This window comes from Colias philodice, chromosome 11 (genome assembly GCF_061535455.1).
Source record: "Colias philodice isolate Cphi_HAF_F1 chromosome 11, ilColPhil1 Martin Lab GWU primary, whole genome shotgun sequence".
NCBI classification, from domain to species: domain Eukaryota; kingdom Metazoa; phylum Arthropoda; class Insecta; order Lepidoptera; family Pieridae; genus Colias; species Colias philodice.
The window spans coordinates 13,132,440-13,160,439 of NC_143096.1; the positions used below are offsets into that span (position 1 = coordinate 13,132,440).

The 28,000-nt window shown below is 37.2% G+C and overlaps 1 protein-coding gene and 1 long non-coding RNA gene across 2 annotated transcripts in view; one reads left to right on the plus strand and one right to left on the minus strand.

The window, feature by feature from the left end:
- Nucleotides 1-28,000, minus strand: part of LOC149484961 (uncharacterized) — a 208,542-nt gene that overhangs the window by 156,471 nt on the left and 24,071 nt on the right. The gene's annotated exons all lie outside the window — the stretch shown is intronic.
- Rsph3 (Radial spoke head protein 3) lies at nt 933-27,960 on the plus strand. The gene is made up of 10 exons (XM_089701168.1): nt 933-1,062; nt 6,831-7,700; nt 18,371-18,494; nt 20,295-20,450; nt 20,690-20,818; nt 20,894-21,097; nt 21,805-21,967; nt 22,311-22,397; nt 22,781-22,906; nt 27,025-27,960. The coding sequence occupies exons 2-10, from the start codon at nt 6,916-6,918 to the stop codon at nt 27,045-27,047; spliced, it is 1,797 nt and encodes a 598-aa protein (XP_089557294.1). The 5' UTR covers nt 933-1,062; nt 6,831-6,915; the 3' UTR covers nt 27,048-27,960.

Genomic DNA, 28,000 nt, shown 5'->3' on the forward strand with positions numbered 1-28,000 from the left:
GAATGATGGAGTAGGTAAGTTTTGGATTTTTTTATTTTATAGCACAAGGTACAGGGTGTCCCAAGAAGTAGATACTGAAGCCAGGAGGTAGAGGACCTAGAGGGTTATCCGAATCAAGCCCATGTATGTTTCGTATTTTCGGAGTTATTTTTATTTTAATTTTCACCTATTTAGATTTAAATTTTTCGATTGAAGCCTTATGATTAATAAAATGAAAATTTCAGGGTAGCTACCTGATAGATAGAGCAAGTTTTTAAAAGTCAAAAATTAAAGTAAATAAGATTTATAATTTTATTTAAATGTAAAACAAAATTCTCGTCATGACCAAGGACGTGCACAACTTCGGTAAAATGATATAAAGTTCTACATATATAACATACCACATAACATACAGTAGGTATACCTCAAGAATTAACTATCAACCAATATTCATTGGTTTGCTTTATTATAAGTTACATCACAGACTAATAATAATATACCTACTACGTATACAAGTTACATTCTCGAACCGCCTGACCGTTAATCGTGGCTGAGTGTCCAAAAGGACAACGCTTTTGTGGAGTTGATGACCGGAAGCGCGTGTTATCGGCTACCATGGAAACAAATAGTTTTTACTGTCACCCTTGATTTACCTTCATACGTTTACTATCAAAATGATGATACAGTCACGTATAGCGCGTTCTGCAGCAGTTTGCTCGTGCTTAAATTATTTACCCATACCAAAACGTGAAACTTCATTGGAGACTTTTTAGTATCGGACCTCTTTGGTGACTGTTCGTTTTTCAAAGGTGCGCGTGGCATGTGTCAGTGTGATGCGGGGATCGGCGTGGACGCGGTGGGAGAGGCAGGCCTGTAGCGCTGGCCGAGCTGTGCATGTGCTGCCTGGTGTTCGCGGCGCTCGAGGAGTGCTACCTGCTGCTGCTGCGGCTGCGGTGCGATGAGCGTGTCGGTGCGCTCGGTGCTGGTGGAGGGCCCACAGGCAAAGCCGAAAGGCCCGTACACGTATGCTAGCCAGCCCAGGGCGCTCTACCACAACACGAAACTCAAGCGGAATCCCTCATGGTATGCAATATGCCATCATCAGCATATCGTACCGCTTATCTACTCATCATCTATCATTATTAAACAATGGCACGTTTTGAAATTCTCATAAGATATAAATTTATAAAGCTATTTAATGCAATAAAACCAAAAATATCATGCTCATAAGATGCTATAATAAATGCTGGCTTACATTAGGTAATTATTTTCTAACATGATAATTATCACTACATAGTATAAAATAAAGTCGCATTCTCTGTCCCTATTTCCCTATGTCCCTATGTCCCTATGTCCCTTTGTACGCTTAAATCTTTGAAACTACGCAACGGATTTTGATGCGGTTTTTTTAAATAGATAGAGTGATTCAAGAGGAAGGTTTATATGTATAATAACATCCATTAAATAGTGGAGAAGTACTGTTATTTTTGAGGTTTCTAATGTGATGTCGAAAATAATTACATTTTATCCGCTTACATTGCAAACGCAGGCTGAACCCTACGAGTTTTATCAAAATAATGTACTAAGTATTGTACACATTGAAAAGGTCTACAGAAAAGTCCGCGATGGCATATGTCTATCTCTTATGGATAACCCACAATAACTTTTTTTTGTCATTTACTTTTTACGACAAATAATGGCTAATTTTCGAAGCGATTTTAACCAATACAGCATTAATCCTTAACCAATTAAATACCTTGAATACATTGTTCATTTAATATAGATCTATATGGCCCTTTACACCGTATGATTTAAGTGAATATTTTCGAAGATATTACAGATTTAAAAATTGCGGGGCGTACCGTTTGCAGCGGTACCGGCCGACCGGGCCGCTATATTTTTATATACAACGTTAAAAGTTTTTCTGTAGTGTATTTAGTATCAGCATTGCACCCGTGCGAAGCCGGGGCGGGTCGCTAGTTAATTATATAATAGATCAGAAATATGTAATATTATGCTGTGTCTCATCGTAGTCACTCAAAATTAATTTTTTTATATTTATTTGCATATGGTACTGTAATACTATACATATTATTGGGTCATGGATATATTGTAGGTACTACTGTTTGTTTAACTCTGTGGGTATGTGGATTTTTAATATGCACTTATTTTTAAATGTATAATACAGAGTAGATGAAATATGAAGATGGATAAGGCATTAAAAAATCGTATTATAAAAAATAATAAAAGCTTTGACAATATTAACTATTTGTTTTAATATTTTGAGTAATAATTGTAATCAATCTTCGTTCCCGTTATCTTCAGTGTCTTGTCCATGAGAGCTTACTTATTGTTATTAATTATAACTAACTAGATTAACATCTAACCTTTTCAATTTAGTCTAGGCGCTACAAATAAATATGATATAAGTACAAAAGCATGACCTTCGTAGTTCGTGATTAAATACCTCGCGGCCTATAATGAAAAAACAAAACAAATATACTACCTACATACAGATTTTTGTCCATTTAATCTAAACTGTACATGCTTAAGATTTAATCTTGGGGTGGCCGTACACGGCCCGGCCGGCCTAAGATTAAAATAATCTAATTAAGAAAAAAAATTGATTAGGTACCTACTCAGCAATATTGATTACGTCTAGTCTTATCTAGTCCTAAATAGTAGTTTTGCATACACTGATCACGTTAAAAAATACTTAAACAACAAAAATACATCAAAAATTTTTTGCTAAATTTTTTTTTCTCCTCTAGCTTCGCGCAGCTGGCAAATACCGCTTCGCTAATGTGAGCATTTTGTCTATGAAAACATAATCTTGAGGGTGCACTCACACACATCAGTCACCGTCACGGCACGTCACCGGACAGGATTAAAAAAAAATATGTATCAATAGTTCTAGTATGACTCTGTTCCCACACGACAGTCGCCGGCACGAAATCTATCAGTGACGTCCCCGGTCAGGCACGTCAAATAATCTTTCCATACATGTACCATACTTTTATCCCCACTCACCCGGTGCCGTCACGTCTCAATTCAGTCAGCGTCGTGCTACCGTCAATTGCTACATGTTCTCTAGCGTGACACACGTCTAATCACTGACTAACCTGATTTAGGGTGCACTCACACACATCAGTCACCGTCACGGCACGTCACCGGACAGGATTAAAAAAAAATATGTATCAATAGTTCTAGTATGACCCTTAGGGTGCACTCACACACATCAGTCACCGTCATGTCACCGATGACTGATCGGTGACGGTTTGTGTACGTATCCACAAACACCAGTCACCGTCATGTTGTCCGTCAGTCACGTCGCCGGTTTGACTGAATCATTGAACACATACATCAGGTTAGTCAGTGATTAGACGTGTGTCACGCTAGAGAACATGTAGCAATTATTGACGGTAGCACGACGCTGACTGAACTGAGACGTGACGGCACCGGGTGAGTGGGGATAAAAGTATGATACATGTATGGAAAGATTATTTGACGTGCCTGACCGGTGACGTCACTGATAGATTTAGTGCCGGCGACTGTCGTGTGGGAACAGAGTCATACTAGAACTATTGATACATATTTTTTTTTAATCCTGTCCGGTGACGTGCCGTGACGGTGACTGATGTGTGTGAGTGCACCCTTAACGATAGGTATAGGTCACGTCACACGTGCTGGTAGCAAAGCTGGGCGGGTTGCTTGTTATGGGTGTACAGTGTACACATGTATGAGTATTATTAGAATTCATCTATTTGAAAAAAAACTATGTCTGGAATTTTATAAGTATTTTTTACGTACTCAGCATAATATGCAAAACTATATGCTCCTTTGAGCTTAGGATACCAACAGTGGGACACCCTGTATAATAAAGTTTATAAAAATAAAAGTGCAATTAAAAAACTAACTGAGTATGTAGTTAGGTGCATCGAATTAGACTGTAGAAAGTGTTACGCTTTTAAATATTTTAAATAACAAATGGTTTTAAAATATCTTAAGTGTTTGAAAATAATGTTTTTTCTCACTAACTATGTATGTGTTTATCTTAGTGCTTAATTTAAATGTTAGTGAACTTAGCAGATCATTTTTAGCAGATCAAAAAATAATTTGGAAAATCCAAAAGTGCACGCCTCATAATTTTTTTTTAATAAATATTTATTAATTATTATTTTTGTTTATTTAATAACAATTAAACCACATCGAATCAGACCCTGAAAAATGAAAGGGTTCTATTCCTGAGCATACTCAAGCGTAAGAGAAAAAAAAAGACTCGATTAGTAAAGTATTTCGGTCGCTATCGTGTTAACAAGAAAAAGGATCCGCACATACAGACACACGGACGTCCAAGACAGAACTTTTTTAAACTGTTTTTTAACTAGTTTAAATAACAAAAATGACATCAAAAATATCATGAACGTTAAAAATAGTGTTTTTTCTTAATATGTGTGTGTATGTATTATCTTACAAGTGCAATGTATGATACATAAAGACATTTTAAGTTTGAAAAATCAGATGTTTTGCGCGAAGTGACAGTAGTACCCACCTCAACGCTTCGCTTATGAGGCGTGCAAAATGTGAGTTCTTATCGCGTGCAGTTGAGTTCTACAGTTCCTGATACTTTTTAGAAATAGTTCTGGCGTTTTTACCTTAAAAAACGACATTTGAAAAAACCCGACCTGGACCCGGCTTAACGTGATGCTAAGACGTAATGCTACGACGTGATGCTACGACGTGATGCTACGACGTGATGCTACGGCGTGATGCTACGCTGTGATGCTACGGCGTGATGCTACGGCATGTGTTACGGCGTGATGCTACGGCGTGATGCTACGGTGTGATGCTACGGTGTGATGCTACGGCATGATGCTACGGCGTGATGCTACGGCATGATGCTACGGCATGATGCTACAGCGTGATGCTACGGCGTGATACTACGGCGTGATGCTACGGCGTGATGCTACGGCGTTATGCTACGGCGCGATGCTACGGCATGATGCTACGGCATGAAGCTACGGCGTGATGCTACGGCGTGATGCTACGGCATGGTGCTACGGCGTGATGAAATATGACATAAATAAATTTTCTAGTGTTTCATTTTACGCGAGTATTTCTAAAAAGTATCAGGAACTGTAGATCTCAACTGCACGCGATAAGAACTCACATTTTTTTTTGATCTGCTAAAAATGATCTGCTACGGGAAGTTGGCAGATTATTTTTTCAAATGTCGTTTTTTAAGGTAAAAACGCCAGAACTATTTCTAAAAAGTATCAGGAACTGTAGAACTCAACTGCACGCGATAAGAACTCACATTTTTTTTTGATCTGCTAAAAATGATCTGCTAAGTTCACTAACATTTAATTTAATGCTCTAAGGCCAAAAAAATATTTTCGTGTGTTCTCAAAAGAAGTACTTTCATGAGTCGCCATTTCATAAATTATGTAAAGCACGTAACCTGACATGCCACAAATGGCTAATAAACTTTTAAATCACTTTCGTTTTCTGAAGCAAATCCTTGAACCATCCGAGTGCAGTTCCCGCTGCACGTAACGTCGCGAGTTGTGCGACGCAGCGTGGGCAAGAGGGGATGAGGTGCGACGAGGGGGGACGGGGACGGGGAGGTCCCGTCAACGCCATACACTGCCCTATCGAACCCTCGGTCAACACTCAGCTGATGACAGACACTGATTGTACTCCACACGATATGCACTTCTTGATTGTAAAAACTGCATGGGATAGTAACGATTTGGGTTTTGTATGACACCCAATGGATATACAATTAATATAGGTATTACAAGTTTACGGTAGGTTAATATAACTGAAATAAGCTGGGCATAGTTACCTATAAATTTTTCAAGTTCTTATTTAGTAAGTTACTCATTACTACCTATACGTCACTATTAACAGCTAATCTGTACTTCACCTACGAAGACATAATTCAAAGTCTACAGGAAAACTATTTATTTTTAACATTAAAAAAATATAACATTGGGTAATAATTGTATGTAAAACTCTTTCATTTGCCAAGTCGTCTAATCGTTATACATTTAATTATTGTACTTAGGTACTAAAAGTACTGAAACTAATCTAAAACTGTATTATTTACATACGAAAGTGTTAAAGCAAGCTCCAACCGTACGGAGGCTTTTACGATGACGTTAATGTCAAATGTTTAATTAACGGCTAACGGCGGGCTAACAGCGAGTTGAGATATTGCGTGAATGATAAGGGCTTTTGGGAAGGCCATTAGCAGTTGTTATGAAGAGGTTCACCTTCACCTTGCGGGACCAGAGATGTGGCGTGGCGCCGTCGCCGCGGCAACCGACTGCTGACCCCAGTCCCTACCGTGCTTTTTTTAATTATACCAATTCACGCGATGTCTTTATCAAGATAAAGCGATTTACATAATCGTTTTATTTTTGGTTGAGACTTGCAAAGATTTTGATGAAACGCCACAATTACCAAAGTCTTACATTCTTTGTGTTATTTTATTTGTAATAAAAATAAAAACTTTAAATTATTTTTTATTAAATAGAGAGAAGAGCAAAAGATTTAGGAATAAATATTGATAATTTAAACAAAACCTGAATAACCTTTGTATTTAAGTTTCCTTAAATAAGTATTTATCTTATTAAATTAAACTCAATATTATATGTAGAGATCCAGTAAATTAATTTTTTAAAAGTACACAAAAGTCGCAATTACTTATTGTTTTCAACAAACATACCTACTTATATCGAGATCTTGCACTAGGCACATAAACAGATTTGAATGTCTTTAATTGACGTGAGCGCTTGCGCGATATTGCATGCGGCACGGGGCGAGTAACAAAACGTCGTCCCCAGCGCACGCCGCGGCCTCAGAGCCGGCCGGCCGCCGCTGACCACCGGCCGCCTCGCCCGCGCCATGGCCTGACCTCGCCGCGCCACCATGCCGCCGGGCACAGACGACGAGCCCGACGCGTTCACCGTTATCAACCACGACGCGGCGAAGGCACCGCTGGCGCGCAACGTGAACGTCGTCAGACCGCTGGAGCGCGATGAGCCGCGCGGGCCACTGCCGAGCGCGCCGCGCCCTCGCCCCGCGCCCAACACGCTGCTCGACCCCAAGTTCTCGCGGGCGCTCGACTTCAAACTGCGCCGGCTCAAAGAGAAGGAGATCCTGGAGGCCAACCTGCGCCGCCCGACGCGCTTCCGGCCTCGCAACGGCCTCGCCGCCTCCAATCCGAACATCTACAAAGATTATCCCAAAATCCACGTCAAAGCTATGAGCCAGTCGCACCCCCGCATCGACGACGTGACCGGGAGAGATGAGCCCAACAAATTAACCACGAAATTAGACAAGTCACCGTCGCCGGCGAAGAGCAAAGGCAGAATGTCAGTATCCAACGACGGAGAGAAGCCGCGCTTCGTGACCACTGTGAAGACTGGACAGTTCTTGTTGCCTCCTCCGGAGCTCGCATGTCTGTTGGGGCTGGAGACGCTGTACCCGCCCAAGGAACGTGACAAAATTGTGTACTCCTATGCGAGCAAACCCAAAGCTGTAGCAAATCGCACGAAGCGCTCTCTGCCAGATAAGAAACAAGAAACATCAAATACTTGTCCAAATATCGATGGAAGCAAGCGCATGAAGGCTGGGGATGCTTTTAAAGGAGTCCGAGCGCTCGTGGCCGGAGTGGTCGGAGTGCATCACCTGCTGGACGAGCGAGATCAGCTGTCAGTTGAGTTCATTATCATATGTTTTTAATTCCTATTCCGTTAGAAATGCTATCATGTACAGAAATAATACTTATTGAAAACAACACCCGGCTCATCGACACTCATTGAGCGAACGTTATCGCGTACTATCGATTACAAGTCGCGATGTACACAAATCTACTCGACGTCACACTCTCTATTTACTGAAACACATGATATTTACATGCCAAATCTATTCGTATTCGTATCGCGCATTTCACAGTATAAAATGCGACACTATTTAAGTTGTTTAAGAATTATTTTTAGGGCCGATTTTTCAATGCTTGCGGATAAAACTTATCCGTCCAATAAAGTATTAGGTACACGATAATATTAAAATGTCACGTAAACTGTCAAATACGGGCAATTCGAATACGTTCTTAAAATGGTAGTTTTATACATTACTAGCTGTGCCCGCGACTTCGTCCGCGTGGAATAGTGACTGCATAGTAGGTGACTACTTAACTTTTATTGAATAAACACGTACTACCATAAATAATTAAAAGAACTGTTAGAGCGTATACGCACTATGCGGGTAGCCGTCCGGCTGACCGCAAGCACAATTATGTACGTAATATTCATTAATATCAATATCATACAGTGCGCATAGAAATGAATATTACGTACATAATTGTGCTTGCGGTCAGCCGGACGGCTACCCGCAATGCGGTTACCCGCATAGTGCGTATACGCTCTTAGTAAAATTTATTACTAAACTGAGCTAAAAAATAAAAAATAAATGCCTAGTTAATTTTCTACATAAAATTTATTTTAAATTATGTCATATTATTTTTAGGCACCATGAGGGAAGGGAGCAAATTTATTTTTCTTCCTTCCTTGTATGGATGTTTTTGACAATATATCATGCAGCAACTGAGCGCCGAGACAAACTTCAAAACGCAAAGGAATAGAATCCGCTATCGATACTAATTGACATAAGCGTATGATGTTTTGCTAAGGTACAGGTAGAAACGGTAAAATTATCTATAAAAAACTTCAAATACATTGTTTTCTAGGAGCCACCGTTTCTACGAAAAATCTATTTTTTCATTCGTTGATCTCAAAAATAAAAATTCCAATCACCAGAACGACAGGAAATTTTAATAATTTATTTTTAATTGTGTTTAGCACAATTTTGTTAAATTACGACTGGATGAAAATTTTGTTCGTGGTCGTCGTCGTCGTTGGTAAGGTGAACAAATCCTTAGCAAAACATCATACGCTTATGACAATAATTAGTATCGATAGCGGATTCTATTCCTTTGCGTTTTGACGTTTGTCTCAGCGCTCAGATCTTTCCTGTCTCACGCCTGTAGTAACTAAACCGTTTAGACCGTGCAATAAAAATTAAATTAAAAAAAAACCAACGCAACGAAGAAAAGTGCATAGAAAAAGGAATAAATAATTTTACAAACTTCCCGAAGATCTTTAAAAATAAATACCATTTTAAATGGTAACCTATTAAAAACTCGAATTTCTATTACCCGAATCTTAAAATCCCGAAAACGGTTGTTAGAACTTTTAAAAGACAGATGTAATGAATGACAAATTTTTAAAATTCCTTTTTTAATTTCCCAGATGAATCAATTCCCAGATGCACCAAAACCAGATTTTTAAAAAGTATTTTTTTGTTTCCCGTATTTTCATAATACACATCTCATTATACCAGATTCTCAAAATACTTTTTTTTGTTTCCCATCGTACCATTTTCCAAATAAACTATTGCCAAATTTTCATAATCTTTTTATTTGGTTCCCATATAATCGTATAACAGATAAATTATTGCCAGATTTTCATAATCTTTTTATTTGATTTCCATACAATCGTGATTATACCTTTACTATCGACTGAAAATAAACATTGTCAGTAAGTAAATTTATTGTTTTACTTGTCCATTACAGAACGGTTTTAGTGTCAAAGTCGACTCAGTAGGTTAGGTTTGAAATACGACCCCCACGCTAGAACTGACTCGCTATTGTTTTACTTGCCTATTACAGAAAGGTTTAAGTATCAAATTCGACTCAGTAGGTTAGGTTAGGTTTGAACTGTGACCCCCCATGCACGAGCCGAGCGAGCGAAGCGAGCGTGCCGCGGCAGCGGCCGGCGAGTGCCAGAACCGACTCGCTATTGTTTTACTTGCCCATTACAGAAAGGTTTAAGTGTCAAATTCGACTCAGTAGGTTAGGTTAGGTTTGAACTGTGACCCCCCATGCACGAGCCGAGCGAGCGAAGCGAGCGTGCCGCGGCAGCGGCCGGCGAGTGCCAGAACCGACTCGCTATTGTTTTACTTGCCCATTACAGAAAGGTTAAAGTGTTAAAATCTATTCAGAAGGTTAGGTTAGGTTCGTGCGGCGTCCCCCTGGAAGGAAAACGTTTTGCTGGATATCGTTTATTTGAATTTCAAAAATCTGGACATCGTTTGTCTGGATATCAATTAACTGTATTTCAAAAATTTGTGTTTTAAAAATCTGGCTTTCGTGCATATGGATTACGGTCATCTGGATTTTGTGCATTTAGATTTCGTATGTCTGGAACTCATTCGTCTGGATTTTAAAACGTCGTACAAATAAAGAAATGGGCAAATGAAATTCGGAGTTGCGATTATATGGCAAACAAAACTTCGAAATTTTAAAATTCGGGGTTATGAAAAAATGTCCAAACGTTTTCTGGATTATGATATTCGGAATATTAAAATTCGAGATTAAGATAGGTAACCATTTTAAATATTTATAAAAATAAAAATGTTGTGTGGTTTTATGAAACCACGGTAAAAGTGAAACTTAGGCACAAAATTATCGTATTTGTACGATAATAATTATCGTACGGTTCCGAACACTGCTTTATACCTACTCGGCAGCTGACCGTCACGCGACATGCGCTACACAGACCAAAAAGTTTGAGACGATGAAATAAAAGTTTCACTTTAAAAAAAAAAGTCATCGGGGCTGCCATACCATCATTATCATATCATATACAATTATATTTTTTTTATAATGGTACTTAATTTTAAAGATCGTCGGGAAGTTTGTAAAATTATTATTTATTCCTTTTCCTTCGTTGCGTTGGGTTTTTCTTTTTAATTTTTAAATTTTTAACTTCGGTTTCTTATTTTCATGTGATATTTTCAAGTGAGTTTTTGACCTCTACCTCCATATTACATTCCTACATCATATTGATATCTATAAGTTTGTTGCTCCTTGACATCTTTTAAGTTGGGCCGTAACCGTGCACAAATTGTAATGGATCACAGTGGCAAAAGAAGTGGTATCTTTAGGAAAAAAAAATTGCCAAGAGCCAGGCCCATGTGGCTTTGAGTAGAGTTCAAAATTTCCAGGGTGTGGCTATCCTCCCGCTCCCATATCCCCCTCTTCTTTCACAGACTTTCAACCCTTCTCTTTCCACACCTAGTAAATGGCAGAACCGATTTTGATGTAAACCATATTATCTAATTATACCTATATGTATTATGTACACGTCATATCCTGTCGTTTGATGCTCCATTTGGTTTATTTATCTAACCACTGTCACCCCTAAATGTAATAAACGGATGAACGGATTTCGATAAAACACGTTGCTCTTTTATATTTTGATATGCCGCTTGAGTATATTATTTGATCACATTCGATTATTGTTCATTCCCACTTTTACCGCTGTAATCTAATAAATGGATAAACTGAATTGGATAAAAATATAACTAATATTTTTTCCCACATTCCCACTTTTACCTCTATATACCTAGGTATAATAAATGGATGAACCGATTTTGATACACTTTATCTAAGAACCAGCGTCGGAAAATATGCTGCCTAACACGCATCTAATTCGTATTACCTGTTAGCGAGCTACAGTGGCACAAACAGACACACATAGCGGTCAAACACTTATCACCCATCTTTTTGCGTCGGGGGTTAAAAATATAATACGACATAATTTAAAGGACATTTTATGTATAAATTTTGTATGTATTATGTATAAACTTTTCTAGAATTTTATTATATGTATTGATTGACCACGCGCAAGGTTACTAATTTCCACTACATCCTCACGCAAATCGTCAATTTTTATGAACATTGAATCTGTAAATAAAAAAAAATCAAAAGATAAGTACCTAATTTTATTAAAAAGCTACTAACAAATAAAGTTTTATCAAGAACTAAAGTGACCTTCTTTGGGCGTATAATATAGTCTTGTAAAAGTTACACATAAAAATAAAATTTCATCATTTTCTTATTTTGTCATAACTTTAACTAATTAAAAACATGAGTCTAACTATATAAAAGCTACAACTTACCTTTTGTGGGAACGCAAGAAGGCGAAAATTAAAAAAAAGCCGAAGATTTTTAAAAATGTAACCAATGAACACAATCACTGTTATCTACTATTACCCAAAGAGAATACAAATACTGCGTCTATTACCTATATAACTGTAATGGTGTCTTGCTTGACATCAAATAATAAACATCTACCCTCACTTATAAAAATTTAGTATATTCACATGAAATATAAGCGCACCTGAAATGGACTCTGGGAAGATATGAATTATTTATTTAACTTTAAAAAAAAAACAACCTCACCAACATCATAATTCATAATATTTAAATTATGAATTTCCAAGGAGCGTTAATATTATGTAAATTGATTAAATTTTAATGAAATCTCATAGATGGCGCTGTTTTAAATTTGTCTTTATACTACTAAGATTCATTATACTGTTTCTCTGCCAAAATTACTTAAATGATGTAGTTTTTATAGTGTAAAGGTAGACAATAGCATGGCTTACTCAAAAACAACATTTAAACATGAGTCTTTATATTGTACGCTGTCGTAGTACAGAGAATACGTAAGAAGAATAAAGGTTCACAGCTCCTCCCCCGCAGGTGATAGCATGATAATATGTATATAACAGCCTGACCCGACCTGTTAGTAATATTCATGCAAAATTTGAAGTAAATCCGTGCAGTACTTTCTGAGATTAGCCTGGACAAACATACAGACAAACAGACAAACAGACAAACAGACAAACAGACAAACAGACAAAAATTCTAAAAACTATGTTTTTGGCTTCTATATCGATTATAGATCATGGATTATGTATTCTTTTAAAAAAATATTCAATGTACAGTTTTGACTTTCCTACGATTTTATTATATGTATAGACTAGCTGTGCCCGCGACTTCGTCCGCGTGGAATAGTGACTGCATAGTAGGTGACTACTTAACTTTTATTGAATAAACACGTACTACCATAAATAATTAAAAGAACTGTTAGAGCGTATACGCACTATGCGGGTAGCCGTCCGGCTGACCGCAAGCACAATTATGTACGTAATATTCATTAATATCAATATCATACAGTGCGCATAGAAATGAATATTACGTACATAATTGTGCTTGCGGTCAGCCGGACGGCTACCCGCAATGCGGTTACCCGCATAGTGCGTATACGCTCTTAGTAAAATTTATTACTAAACTGAGCTAAAAAATAAAAAATAAATGCCTAGTTAATTTTCTACATAAAATTTATTTTAAATTATGTCATATTATTTTTAGGCACCATGAGGGAAGGGAGCAAATTTATTTTTCTTCCTTCCTTGTATGGATGTTTTTGACAATATATCATGCAGCAACTGAGCGCCGAGACAAACTTCAAAACGCAAAGGAATAGAATCCGCTATCGATACTAATTGACATAAGCGTATGATGTTTTGCTAAGGTACAGGTAGAAACGGTAAAATTATCTATAAAAAACTTCAAATACATTGTTTTCTAGGAGCCACCGTTTCTACGAAAAATCTATTTTTTCATTCGTTGATCTCAAAAATAAAAATTCCAATCACCAGAACGACAGGAAATTTTAATAATTTATTTTTAATTGTGTTTAGCACAATTTTGTTAAATTACGACTGGATGAAAATTTTGTTCGTGGTCGTCGTCGTCGTTGGTAAGGTGAACAAATCCTTAGCAAAACATCATACGCTTATGACAATAATTAGTATCGATAGCGGATTCTATTCCTTTGCGTTTTGACGTTTGTCTCAGCGCTCAGATCTTTCCTGTCTCACGCCTGTAGTAACTAAACCGTTTAGACCGTGCAATAAAAATTAAATTAAAAAAAAACCAACGCAACGAAGAAAAGTGCATAGAAAAAGGAATAAATAATTTTACAAACTTCCCGAAGATCTTTAAAAATAAATACCATTTTAAATGGTAACCTATTAAAAACTCGAATTTCTATTACCCGAATCTTAAAATCCCGAAAACGGTTGTTAGAACTTTTAAAAGACAGATGTAATGAATGACAAATTTTTAAAATTCCTTTTTTAATTTCCCAGATGAATCAATTCCCAGATGCACCAAAACCAGATTTTTAAAAAGTATTTTTTTGTTTCCCGTATTTTCATAATACACATCTCATTATACCAGATTCTCAAAATACTTTTTTTTGTTTCCCATCGTACCATTTTCCAAATAAACTATTGCCAAATTTTCATAATCTTTTTATTTGGTTCCCATATAATCGTATAACAGATAAATTATTGCCAGATTTTCATAATCTTTTTATTTGATTTCCATACAATCGTGATTATACCTTTACTATCGACTGAAAATAAACATTGTCAGTAAGTAAATTTATTGTTTTACTTGTCCATTACAGAACGGTTTTAGTGTCAAAGTCGACTCAGTAGGTTAGGTTTGAAATACGACCCCCACGCTAGAACTGACTCGCTATTGTTTTACTTGCCTATTACAGAAAGGTTTAAGTATCAAATTCGACTCAGTAGGTTAGGTTAGGTTTGAACTGTGACCCCCCATGCACGAGCCGAGCGAGCGAAGCGAGCGTGCCGCGGCAGCGGCCGGCGAGTGCCAGAACCGACTCGCTATTGTTTTACTTGCCCATTACAGAAAGGTTTAAGTGTCAAATTCGACTCAGTAGGTTAGGTTAGGTTTGAACTGTGACCCCCCATGCACGAGCCGAGCGAGCGAAGCGAGCGTGCCGCGGCAGCGGCCGGCGAGTGCCAGAACCGACTCGCTATTGTTTTACTTGCCCATTACAGAAAGGTTAAAGTGTTAAAATCTATTCAGAAGGTTAGGTTAGGTTCGTGCGGCGTCCCCCTGGAAGGAAAACGTTTTGCTGGATATCGTTTATTTGAATTTCAAAAATCTGGACATCGTTTGTCTGGATATCAATTAACTGTATTTCAAAAATTTGTGTTTTAAAAATCTGGCTTTCGTGCATATGGATTACGGTCATCTGGATTTTGTGCATTTAGATTTCGTATGTCTGGAACTCATTCGTCTGGATTTTAAAACGTCGTACAAATAAAGAAATGGGCAAATGAAATTCGGAGTTGCGATTATATGGCAAACAAAACTTCGAAATTTTAAAATTCGGGGTTATGAAAAAATGTCCAAACGTTTTCTGGATTATGATATTCGGAATATTAAAATTCGAGATTAAGATAGGTAACCATTTTAAATATTTATAAAAATAAAAATGTTGTGTGGTTTTATGAAACCACGGTAAAAGTGAAACTTAGGCACAAAATTATCGTATTTGTACGATAATAATTATCGTACGGTTCCGAACACTGCTTTATACCTACTCGGCAGCTGACCGTCACGCGACATGCGCTACACAGACCAAAAAGTTTGAGACGATGAAATAAAAGTTTCACTTTAAAAAAAAAAGTCATCGGGGCTGCCATACCATCATTATCATATCATATACAATTATATTTTTTTTATAATGGTACTTAATTTTAAAGATCGTCGGGAAGTTTGTAAAATTATTATTTATTCCTTTTCCTTCGTTGCGTTGGGTTTTTCTTTTTAATTTTTAAATTTTTAACTTCGGTTTCTTATTTTCATGTGATATTTTCAAGTGAGTTTTTGACCTCTACCTCCATATTACATTCCTACATCATATTGATATCTATAAGTTTGTTGCTCCTTGACATCTTTTAAGTTGGGCCGTAACCGTGCACAAATTGTAATGGATCACAGTGGCAAAAGAAGTGGTATCTTTAGGAAAAAAAAATTGCCAAGAGCCAGGCCCATGTGGCTTTGAGTAGAGTTCAAAATTTCCAGGGTGTGGCTATCCTCCCGCTCCCATATCCCCCTCTTCTTTCACAGACTTTCAACCCTTCTCTTTCCACACCTAGTAAATGGCAGAACCGATTTTGATGTAAACCATATTATCTAATTATACCTATATGTATTATGTACACGTCATATCCTGTCGTTTGATGCTCCATTTGGTTTATTTATCTAACCACTGTCACCCCTAAATGTAATAAACGGATGAACGGATTTCGATAAAACACGTTGCTCTTTTATATTTTGATATGCCGCTTGAGTATATTATTTGATCACATTCGATTATTGTTCATTCCCACTTTTACCGCTGTAATCTAATAAATGGATAAACTGAATTGGATAAAAATATAACTAATATTTTTTCCCACATTCCCACTTTTACCTCTATATACCTAGGTATAATAAATGGATGAACCGATTTTGATACACTTTATCTAAGAACCAGCGTCGGAAAATATGCTGCCTAACACGCATCTAATTCGTATTACCTGTTAGCGAGCTACAGTGGCACAAACAGACACACATAGCGGTCAAACACTTATCACCCATCTTTTTGCGTCGGGGGTTAAAAATATAATACGACATAATTTAAAGGACATTTTATGTATAAATTTTGTATGTATTATGTATAAACTTTTCTAGAATTTTATTATATGTATTGATTGACCACGCGCAAGGTTACTAATTTCCACTACATCCTCACGCAAATCGTCAATTTTTATGAACATTGAATCTGTAAATAAAAAAAAATCAAAAGATAAGTACCTAATTTTATTAAAAAGCTACTAACAAATAAAGTTTTATCAAGAACTAAAGTGACCTTCTTTGGGCGTATAATATAGTCTTGTAAAAGTTACACATAAAAATAAAATTTCATCATTTTCTTATTTTGTCATAACTTTAACTAATTAAAAACATGAGTCTAACTATATAAAAGCTACAACTTACCTTTTGTGGGAACGCAAGAAGGCGAAAATTAAAAAAAAGCCGAAGATTTTTAAAAATGTAACCAATGAACACAATCACTGTTATCTACTATTACCCAAAGAGAATACAAATACTGCGTCTATTACCTATATAACTGTAATGGTGTCTTGCTTGACATCAAATAATAAACATCTACCCTCACTTATAAAAATTTAGTATATTCACATGAAATATAAGCGCACCTGAAATGGACTCTGGGAAGATATGAATTATTTATTTAACTTTAAAAAAAAAACAACCTCACCAACATCATAATTCATAATATTTAAATTATGAATTTCCAAGGAGCGTTAATATTATGTAAATTGATTAAATTTTAATGAAATCTCATAGATGGCGCTGTTTTAAATTTGTCTTTATACTACTAAGATTCATTATACTGTTTCTCTGCCAAAATTACTTAAATGATGTAGTTTTTATAGTGTAAAGGTAGACAATAGCATGGCTTACTCAAAAACAACATTTAAACATGAGTCTTTATATTGTACGCTGTCGTAGTACAGAGAATACGTAAGAAGAATAAAGGTTCACAGCTCCTCCCCCGCAGGTGATAGCATGATAATATGTATATAACAGCCTGACCCGACCTGTTAGTAATATTCATGCAAAATTTGAAGTAAATCCGTGCAGTACTTTCTGAGATTAGCCTGGACAAACATACAGACAAACAGACAAACAGACAAACAGACAAACAGACAAACAGACAAAAATTCTAAAAACTATGTTTTTGGCTTCTATATCGATTATAGATCATGGATTATGTATTCTTTTAAAAAAATATTCAATGTACAGTTTTGACTTTCCTACGATTTTATTATATGTATAGATTCGACGAATAAGTTTTATCCAAGCATTGAAAAATCGGCCCTTAGAATATTTGAAATTATGTTTTGTAATTGATAATACATTTACTAGCTAATTTTCCATTACTTTAAATAACAGCGAAATATGTTGTGTGAATTGGCAAGTATGTAGTACGTATTCATTAATATTCAAACCCACATGGCAACCTGGTATTTAGTGCGTCTAACTGAACGCGTAGTAAAGATAAGAAATGCTAAAAGTGGAGCGAACAAGTAATTCAAGAAATATCGAATATGGGGTCAATTATGTGAGAATGTCTAAGTGTGGGGTAAAGGTTGTATAAACGAAGGAGGTGGTCAGTGCCCCCTCCCGCCGGGGTCGACCACCTTATTACCCTTATCTCGGTGCCCGCATATACCATCGATCTAGAATCTAGATAATATGTTTTTGTTATTTTTACATTGTCATACATTAATTTCTCAGAAAATGAAGAATTAAACAATAACTTTTTGCACGTTTTCATTGGAACGACACACAAAATCAATCAACAATTAATTGGATAGGAACTAAAACATACTGGAAATAAAAAACGTGAACAATAATTATAGCTTGCCAGAGATTAATGTCACGTGCAGCATACAAACGGCAACACATGAGAAGCAACCGGCTATACTCTAAACTCTATTGCTTGATTACAAATTTTATTATGGATCTTTTCAGTAAACTGTAAATAAATTGTATTGTAATTTGTAATGTTTGCAGCGGAAGCATGGCTACGGGCGTCACGGGTGCTACGGGCGCTACGGGCGCTACGCAGTACTCCAACGTGATGCACGACAAGCGCGTGGTGCGCGGGAGCACGTTCGCGGCGCACCCGCACGCTGCAGTTAGTGCTTACCATTCATATCGTTATTACGAGTACTAATCATTTCACAAACACAAAGGTTTTTGTAGCTTCGCATATATCGACAAATCCATGAAAGCTTCTAACATTGACTAAGTTAGTATGAGTCTAAATATATAAATTAATTTTACTTAAGTTTTATGAATGTAAGGCGCCAGTTCATCATTACTTACTTTTGATCATTTTCTATTATATTATGCGTGTACTCGTAATCAAGTAACTAAAGTAAACGAGGGAGGGGATAATCATGATTATACGATTGCAACGTGTCGCCCACGTGTCTGATAGCCGGTCACTGAATTAATCCTGTTAATAATTAGAAGCGTTCAATTACTTTTATTGGGGTATATATGTGGCTAATAGTCTGTATCCAATGTTTCAATAATTCAGAGGCCTACTTTGTCCGCGCTGACCCAGTTAGACTCAGCGGAGAGCGCGGTCAGCGGAAAGGGGAAATATTTCCGCATATGAAAATTCACGATGTAAATACGTCCGTGTAAAATATCAAACCGTAAATTGTCGACGTGTTTGTATAAAAGTTTTAACTGCATGTTGTATTGACTTGAATTAAGCAAACTTTGAAATATCCTTTTATTCCATAACATTAAATCACATTGCATTAATAGCTATCTAATTTGTCGAAATAATTAAATACAACCATAGTTATTTTTTATAGCTCGCGGTTGATAATAGGTAGGTAATATACGAAAATTGAAAGTCGTCCAGCAATCTACGTATTGAATAATAAAGCCGGGTTGTCACTGCCATATGAAATTGAAATGAATACAATTAGATAAGCAATTAGTCACAACAAGGTTAATGTGCGCCGGCACGCCTGCCCGCGCCGTTAGCCGCCGAGCGGAGCGGCCCGCGACGCATATGCGGGCAGCGATCGATATTGTACACTATAAATCTTGAAATTACATATTATGTTATCCAGTTTTTTCCATTGTTTATAAAAACACATTATGGATAATGTGTTTTGGTTATATTGCCACACCGACGGACTTTTAAAATCGTAACTTGAAAGCAATTACGTTACGTCTTTGTCCTATGTGTATTATTAATGAAAATGTTGAATGAAATAGTTACAACGAAAATGCATCTCGAGCAATTATTAATAGATTACGAAGACGAACGTTTAATTCGACTCAATTTTATTCCCTAACTCCCCTATCTTTAACACTATATTTCCTTGCAGCACGTAACGGCGTAATTAGCTGCACGCAAAGTATTAATTTCTTGAAAGGAGCTATGGCTCATATTGTGACTGTTTGTAACAAAATCACCTATCGTTATTGTTATATTTGAAGAAAAAACGTGTCGTGAATTTTTTCGCTGTAATCAATAAAAATCATAGAAACGAAAATTAGTTGTCCTGTCTTCACGCAAATTTCCAAACCCGTGAAGTTTACATGGCTACTCTGTTTTCCCATTTATTACTTTTTTTTTTGGCGTAACTTTCTTGAATTTTTCTTTTACACAATCCTTCTCCTGACAATAACGAATGCCGTTCACATGTGATGCCGTGACCAAGGGAAATAGGAATTTATTTTTATTATATACTAGCGGTCCGCCCCGGCTTCGCCCGTGGTACATATTTACGTTTTCTCTACATAAAAACCATCCTCGTACTTCAAGGAATATAATAAAAAAAGAATTATCGAAATCAGTTCAGCCGTTCTCGAGTTATGCGCTTACCAACACATTTTGCGATTCATTTTTATATATAAGATTACGCATGACGTTCGCGTTGGCTACAGAAGCGATGTGTTGTACCAGGGCGACGGGGCAGAGAGCGCGGCAGCTCGCGCGGCTCGCACGCGGAGGCGCGCGCTGGCCCGCCGCGCGGCGCTGGCCCGCCTGCGGCCCGGCACGCCGCCGCCCGCGCCCGGCCGCCGACACCATCCCATACAGACTGAGTACTATCTTGAGGAGGTGGGTAACCATTCGCAAAATTATATCCAAACATTTTTTACGTTTATTCTCAGACCTGCAAGCTTCTACTGCAACCAAGATAGTCGGCATTATTGCCATCGAGAGCTTGCTATCAATTTATATAACTATCCCCTCAAGAATAACTAAAAATTAACGATAGATTGGCAATGTTCGTCCTTTGCTGAAACAACTACTATACCTACTCGTTCAAATTACGTTATAATTTGATTTTTTGGCAGCTATTCGACAAAGGCGTGGAGATGGAGGTGGGTGTCCAAACGGACCTGTTCGTAGACCGGCCCGCCACGCCCGTGTACGTGCCCGCCAAGACCGGCGCAGACGCAGCCACACAGATATATCCTGGTGATGTAAGTTCACTTTCTTTTTATATTTAATAACCTTATAATATGGTCAATTACAAATTCATAAATGATCACTTGCAGCTGTTCGATTTCGATGTGGAAGTGCAGCCGATCCTGGAGGTGCTGGTCGGCAAGACGGTGGAGCAGGCGCTGGCGGAGGTGGCGCAGGAGGAGGAGCTGGCCACGCTGCGCGAGCAGCAGCGCCGCTACCGCGAGCTGCGCGACGCCGAGCTGGCCGAGCGGCAGCGCCTCGCCGCGCAGGACCTCCGCCTCGAGCACGAGAAGGTACTATTACTTTTAACGTTTTAAATTTATATTTCGGCTACGTTTCTATTAAAGTTTTCAATCTAATGTGGCCATGCATGGGAATAGGTATTATACAGGGTGTCCTACTATTGGTATACTAAGCTCAAAGGAAGTTATAGTTTTGCATACTGTGAGTAGGTACGTAAAAATTATAAAATTCCAGACGCAGTTTTTTTTTCAAATAGATGAATTCTTAAAACTCCATTTATATGCATCCATAACAAGCAACCCGCCCAGCTTTGCTACCAGCACGTGACCTGTCGATTATGATTATGTTTTCATAGACAAAATGCTCACATTAGCGAAGCGGTATATGCCAGCTGCGCCAAGCTAGAGAAGAAAACATGGATTTTCAGGAAAAATTTAGAAAACATTTTTTGATGTAATTTTGTTGTTAAATTATTTTTTACGTGATCAGTGTATGCAAAACAACAAGTCCCTTCGCGCTTAGTATACCAATAGTGGGACACCCTGTATATAGTTATTAGTTAAATGCTAAAATAAAAACTTATAAATACAAAATTAAAGAATCAAGATATATTATTATAAAGGCGGCTCTATCTATCACTAATAAATTAATGATATCTACTAGGCTGCAGCCTGTTCGTAGGTTTGCTTATTCGGTAACAATAGTAGTTTTTATAACCGAAATGGGCATAGTAATTAACGTGTAACGCGTGGTGCAGGAGCGCCGCGTGGCGGAGGGTCGCGCGGCGCGCGCGGCGGCGGTGGAGGCGCGGCAGCGCGTGGCGGCGGCGGCGCTGGTGCAGGGCTACGTGGCCGAGCTGCTGCCCGCCGTGCTGGCCGGCCTGCGCGACGCCGGCTACCTCGTGCGCCGCCTGCACAGAGGTAACTCGCACTTTGTTACTTTCTCACTACAAGTGATAAATTACATAGTTATTACCGTGACAAAACTTATCTCGGTCAGGGACAGAAGAGGAAATTGTAAGGACTACTATGAAAGCTTTTGAATACATATCATTTTGTACTTACGATAGAGCTGATACTGACTTGTTTTTAGGTTCAAGCGATTGTATAATTCTAGTCTGACGTTACATACGTACCTAACCTACAGTACCTAATTTACTGTTAACAAACGAAAAATTGTAGAGATCTTATAATAATTTTAAAATAACACGTCTCTATATAATCTCTATATAAACTGTAACAAATGTTTATATTTGTATTGCAGGTGTAGAAGAAGAGTTCATGCCGTGGCTGGTAGAGGAAGTGTCCAAAGAAATTGAATCCATCATCACGAGTCGAGACGTTATCAGTGGTAAGGCATGGCTTGTATAATAGAATTGCACAAAATTCGTTGCGATCATGTAAAAGATATATACCTACGTATAGACCGCGAAATCGACCACATAGCGAAGTTTGTGTCGCGGCTGAAATGCTATTCGATCTTTATTCTTTACACGTTGTGCAATAAAGAAAACGCAAGAAGTGTCTTGATCATTAATTGGTTTACCATAATGCTTTTATTACTAAACTATTGGCCAGTCTGACTTATTATATGTAGTACAGATCAGAGAAAATTTGAATTCAGAAATATGTCCTTTCTCTACAAAGCTTCTTCGAAACTATACTATATCTGCATACCTTGCAACCATACAGTTAATAGTAAGAAATGGTAAGTTATTGCGTGTGGTTGTGCAGAGATCGTCCGCGAGGTGGTGGAGGCGCGCGCGGAGCTGTACCGCGCGGCCGGCGAGCGCACCGCGCAGCGCCGCTCGCCGCCCGACTCGCTCACCCCGCCCTCCGAGCCGGAGGAGGAGGAAAACGGTCAGTCACGCTGCACGCACTCAACTATTTAGATGTCTTTCATTCACCAAACACTCACCCAAATTATGCGTTCAGCAAGAAAATTATTTGTGCAAAAATATATCCATAAAAAATAAAAATATATAAACAGCTTGTTTTGTAAGCACAGCTGATAACCTCCTCCTTTTTTTTGAAGACGGTTAATAATATGATACCACAGATAATTTAATACGATAAGTACTAATACTATATTATTATATAAAATTTTAAAGAAATTAATACAGTTTAATTTCGTCAATCTATTTCATCAGATCTCCGCTGTACCTAATAGCTATTGAATAATATGTAATATAGCATATTGACCGCTGTACAAATGAGATGATGATGCGCGGTGCGGTGCGGTGCGGTGGACCTGCGGCGGCGCACTTGTCGCGGCACGTGCGCGCGCCGGCTGCGATTAGTTCCGCGGTGCAACGTGTTGCAAATCGCTCTGCTTGCCATTGTTCGCGATACCGCCGCACGAGTTGCTTTACCGTTAGGGTTGGCTCACACTTGTATATTAATAAGAAAAGACATTAAAATAAAGAATATTGTGAAACTTGTTATAATAGATTGTTACAATATAAATCCGTACTTCTTTATTATTTCGCGTTAAGTCACGTAAAAAAATTTCAAATAGCAATAGCACTGTGCACACTTTATAGAAACTGATTGTTTATTCTTTAGTTTATTATGCGAAATTAATGGTATTATTAATTATTATGTATTCTAGAATCTAGATCGAGAATCGAGATCATAATATCGTACACAAATATATTATTTAACAAATTGTAAAAATAATAAGAAAAAAAATATCTTAATACGAAATCGGCATTAAATGTTTGAGCTTTTCATATTCTTAGAATGTAATATGAAAATATCAATCTTTTATTTTTTCTCGTTTATTTAGAATGTGCGGCAACCCTTAGCGAGATTGGAGGGTAGTGGACCGCGATTGATACGGTGTGATGACATTATAATATTGTTATGATGTGGGTCGCGGCTGTGGGCACTGGGCGCCCCCCTCGCCCCGCACCGCCCCCTCACCTCGCACTGCGCACGTGCGCTTGCACTTAATTTTACCCGACGTTTACCCGACAATAGCCTATTAATATCGCTATTAGCGACACTCGCGATTTGTAAAGGTGTTATTCTTTTCATTGTGTGTGGCTTATAAATATTTTTTAAATAGCTTATGATAGACATCAAATATTTTTATTTGAAGCAGAATAATATAATTAAAATCACCTAATATATGTATTTCTATGTATATTTTTCTGATCTTGACAACGTATAATAATAATATTTATAACGTTATCAAGATCAGACAAATATACATATAAGTATCATTCAAGATAAATAGTATAGAAGAAAACTTACGTAATTTTATTACAATTGTAACTAATATAAATTACGATCAATGATGATGATGATGATATCAAACGGTTCACTATAATGTTATAAAGTGATTAATGTAATCTAATTAGTCGTCACATGTTTACTGTTGTATACGTTTAACAGTAGCCACATGATCAAACTGATAAGAGTTAGAGATCTCGCGATAACGCAGCAGCCCACACGTGTTCTCTATATACTGTACCTATGCTTACTGCACGGTCTCGTAGTTAGGGTTACTTAAATATATATTACATAATATTATCATTATACTACATTGGTAAATATTTATTTAAAAATGTTATATTTGAATGACAAGACCTCTAAATTTTACTTATATTAGAAAGGTAAGTTTGCAAATGTATAAATGATCACGTCTAATAGCAAAACAATTTAAAACTGCCTCTTCTAAATGTACCATTTTGTAATGGTATGAAAGCTGGTAAGGGCAGCCCTAGCGGCATGCAAGGTCGCGGCCACAAGTGCGCTCGGCATATGCGACGGATCAGCGGCACGTGCGCGGTAATCGCGGACAAGGGCCTCATTACGACTCACATTTTGATTATATTGAACTGAAGTGATACCTACTTGATAGTTTGATACAAAAACGTGTAATAGGCGATAGTGTTCATTATAAAAAAAATGTAACAATTTACAAGCATCAATGTAAAGACATATTTTTTCTTTTATAGGCATTTGACTTAGGCATAGGTTTACTTTATGTAAAATAGAAACTGATCTATGCCCTTATATAGATAGTGACATGCTTTCGTGAGGGCTGAGAGTAATCTATTCGTTCTAGCCTATTTTGTATTGAAGTAACTATAAATTTTTATTAAAAGTGTATAATACAAGTGTTAATAAAATTATAATTGTACACTGCGGCCGCGGCATAGGATGGTATTAGATGGATCAGCCGCAGGGGGCTCCTATCTCGACATCAGCGCGCGATACGATCGCTCCGCTCTCGCTGGCTTTGTGCCGCGGCTCGCAACTAATGCACTTTTACACTTGACGCACTCGCAACTGATTTATGGTTTGCGCATTTAACTTTAATCACTCTATTGATGCAAACAATATTATTTGCTTATTTATTTCACTCGTAGCGCACGTGCGTAGATCGGATGTTGATTGGGCGGGCGGTTACCAATTGTAGAAGTTGAGATGCAGGACATATTGTGTTTGACAAAACAATTTGTACTAGAAATCTATAGGTAACTAGCAAACCGGGCGAACTCCGTTTCGCCACCAGAGACACCTTTTCTTTGCTATAAACCTCACGGAGCCCGAGACCTTTCCAACGAATGCAAAACCGTGGAAATCGGTTCGTGCATTCTGGAGTTATAGCGTCATTAAGGAAAACCCGACTTATTTTTATATAGTTATTAGATATTATAATAAATCAAATAAACCTTCATTGGTTCGTGTGGTCGATTTTTTCTGATTAATTAGTTATAAAAAAATTACGTACGGATGATGTCCAATAATGAAGATTTTTGAACTTATCAATTTTATTAGGCTCGAGGTCTAATAGCAGAATGATGATAAATTAATAAACCAGGACATGCGAGGACACTCCGTCGAACAAATATTGTTTCAGCACTCGGCCGGCATTCGTGCCACTCGCTAAACTCCATTACCGACCCCTCAACCGCCAGTCGCCAGTCGCGACACCTCGCGCGCTCGCTCGCCACACTAGGAACACTTCCATCAAATTGAAATGTACAACCAAACCTCAATAACACACGAAAAGCGCCCTTAATTCCTCAACTCAAAGTAACATTTCGCCCAACTGCAGCGTATTTGTGCAGCTGCCGCTCTCCACCGTCGCCTCCGCACAATACAATAATAATGTAAAGAGCTTAATGTTACAATTTAGAAGTGAATTAAAATATAAGCGGTCGGTTCCGTGTTGTAATCAATTTGGCACGTTTTAATCGTTGCTGTTTAGTTAGTTGTTCTGATAAAACTGGAAAATGTGTAGAAAAATTACTTTTTATAAAATAACTAGCTTTCCGCCCGCGGCTTCACCCGCTTTGTCTAAAACAAAATAAATTATATACTAAAATTTCCTCTTGAATCACTCTATCATTAAAAAAAACCGCATCAAAATCCGTTGCGTAGTTTTAAAGATTTAAGCATACAAAGGGACATAGGGACAGAGAAAGCGACTTTGTTTTATACTATGTACTATGTAGTGATAAAAAATAATAATCAATAATAAACTAATCTTTCATAACCACGGCTCCCGAGGAGGAGCAATGTTATGTCGGAATCATACCATCCATATGTAAGAATGTAGGGATACAATAAAATAACCTACACCATCCTCTACAGTCTACTTGTGAAGCAATTAATAAGTATAATTATATTTATTTTGAGCTGAGGCCTGAGATTAAAAAATAAAAGTATCAATACTGTTCAATCCGTAGCGCAAAATCAGTTTAGTGAGCAATTTTATTGAAATTAAAATGAGTTGCCTGTTGTGTAACAAATCTGTACCTTTATCGTTTGAGCAAACATCACTCGATTCTATTTATTCAAATTTGCATTCACCCGGATCCCTCCAGGATCCAGCAAGTGCATTTCACTTTACGAGTTTCACGTAGCAGCGCTACGGTTTTAGCGTAGCCGCATTTTAGCTTAAAGCATGGACCAATAATTAAATACACCCATTCTCTGATTAAAACATTTCACAATTCCAGGTAATGAAGACCAACCACAATAATGCTTCAAGACTGAAAGCAGCTCTAATGCGACGTGCTACAGGCCTACAGGCCTACAGCTGGTGAAGTCTTGTAAATAAAACATCTAATAAAGTCTTGATAATTTTGTGTTATCTAATATTTAGATTTAGTAGGCTACAAGAAAAATTATTTCTGTTTCTTTGTTTAGTTTGTACAATCAAAAAGTTATTGTTTTTCTTATGAAATAAAATTGAACATATACCTAATATTTATATTACTTATTCTACACAAAAACGTACCCATTGGACCTAAAATTAACTAGTTAAGCATTGTAAAGGTATTTTAACATCTTATCACTATAAATGCTACAAGCATTTTCTAAATATTGTATTTGTAATTTCTTTATTTTAGGATCTAACCACAGTATTACAATATTACGTATAATATATAACTAGGTACTGTAACAGGTAACTGGTAATTTTATACGACAAAATTTTGTTTAATTATTATTTTGTTGTAATATTATTGTTTTAGGTGCTGATATCGATTGTAGGTATTTAATTTTTAACTAGGTCCTAATACTTACTGCTCAGGTTAGTGTCAAAATCATCGCTATTACTATAACGTGATAGAGTAATTAATAATATTCCTGTCTACAGCTGTTTACATATCATACATTAATTTGATTTTGAATCCTTAAATCAAATTAAAGATAAGTTTTTTTTATAAATACAAATAGTTCAGGTGTGTGTGATTTATTCCAATGTTTATATGTATAATCTATGTATGAATGGACGTCACCTTAAAATATTATCTGTTAGTGTTGCCACTTTCAGTTGTTATTTAATTATATAAAATGAGCTAAAATACGACCTTGGAATATATCACGCTCTGAGTTTAGATATGTAGAATATTTAGATTTTTATGTTGTTTTTCTACAAATACATTTTAAGAAGTTTATCGTTTGGTGTTTTAATTGATCTTCCCTTTTTAT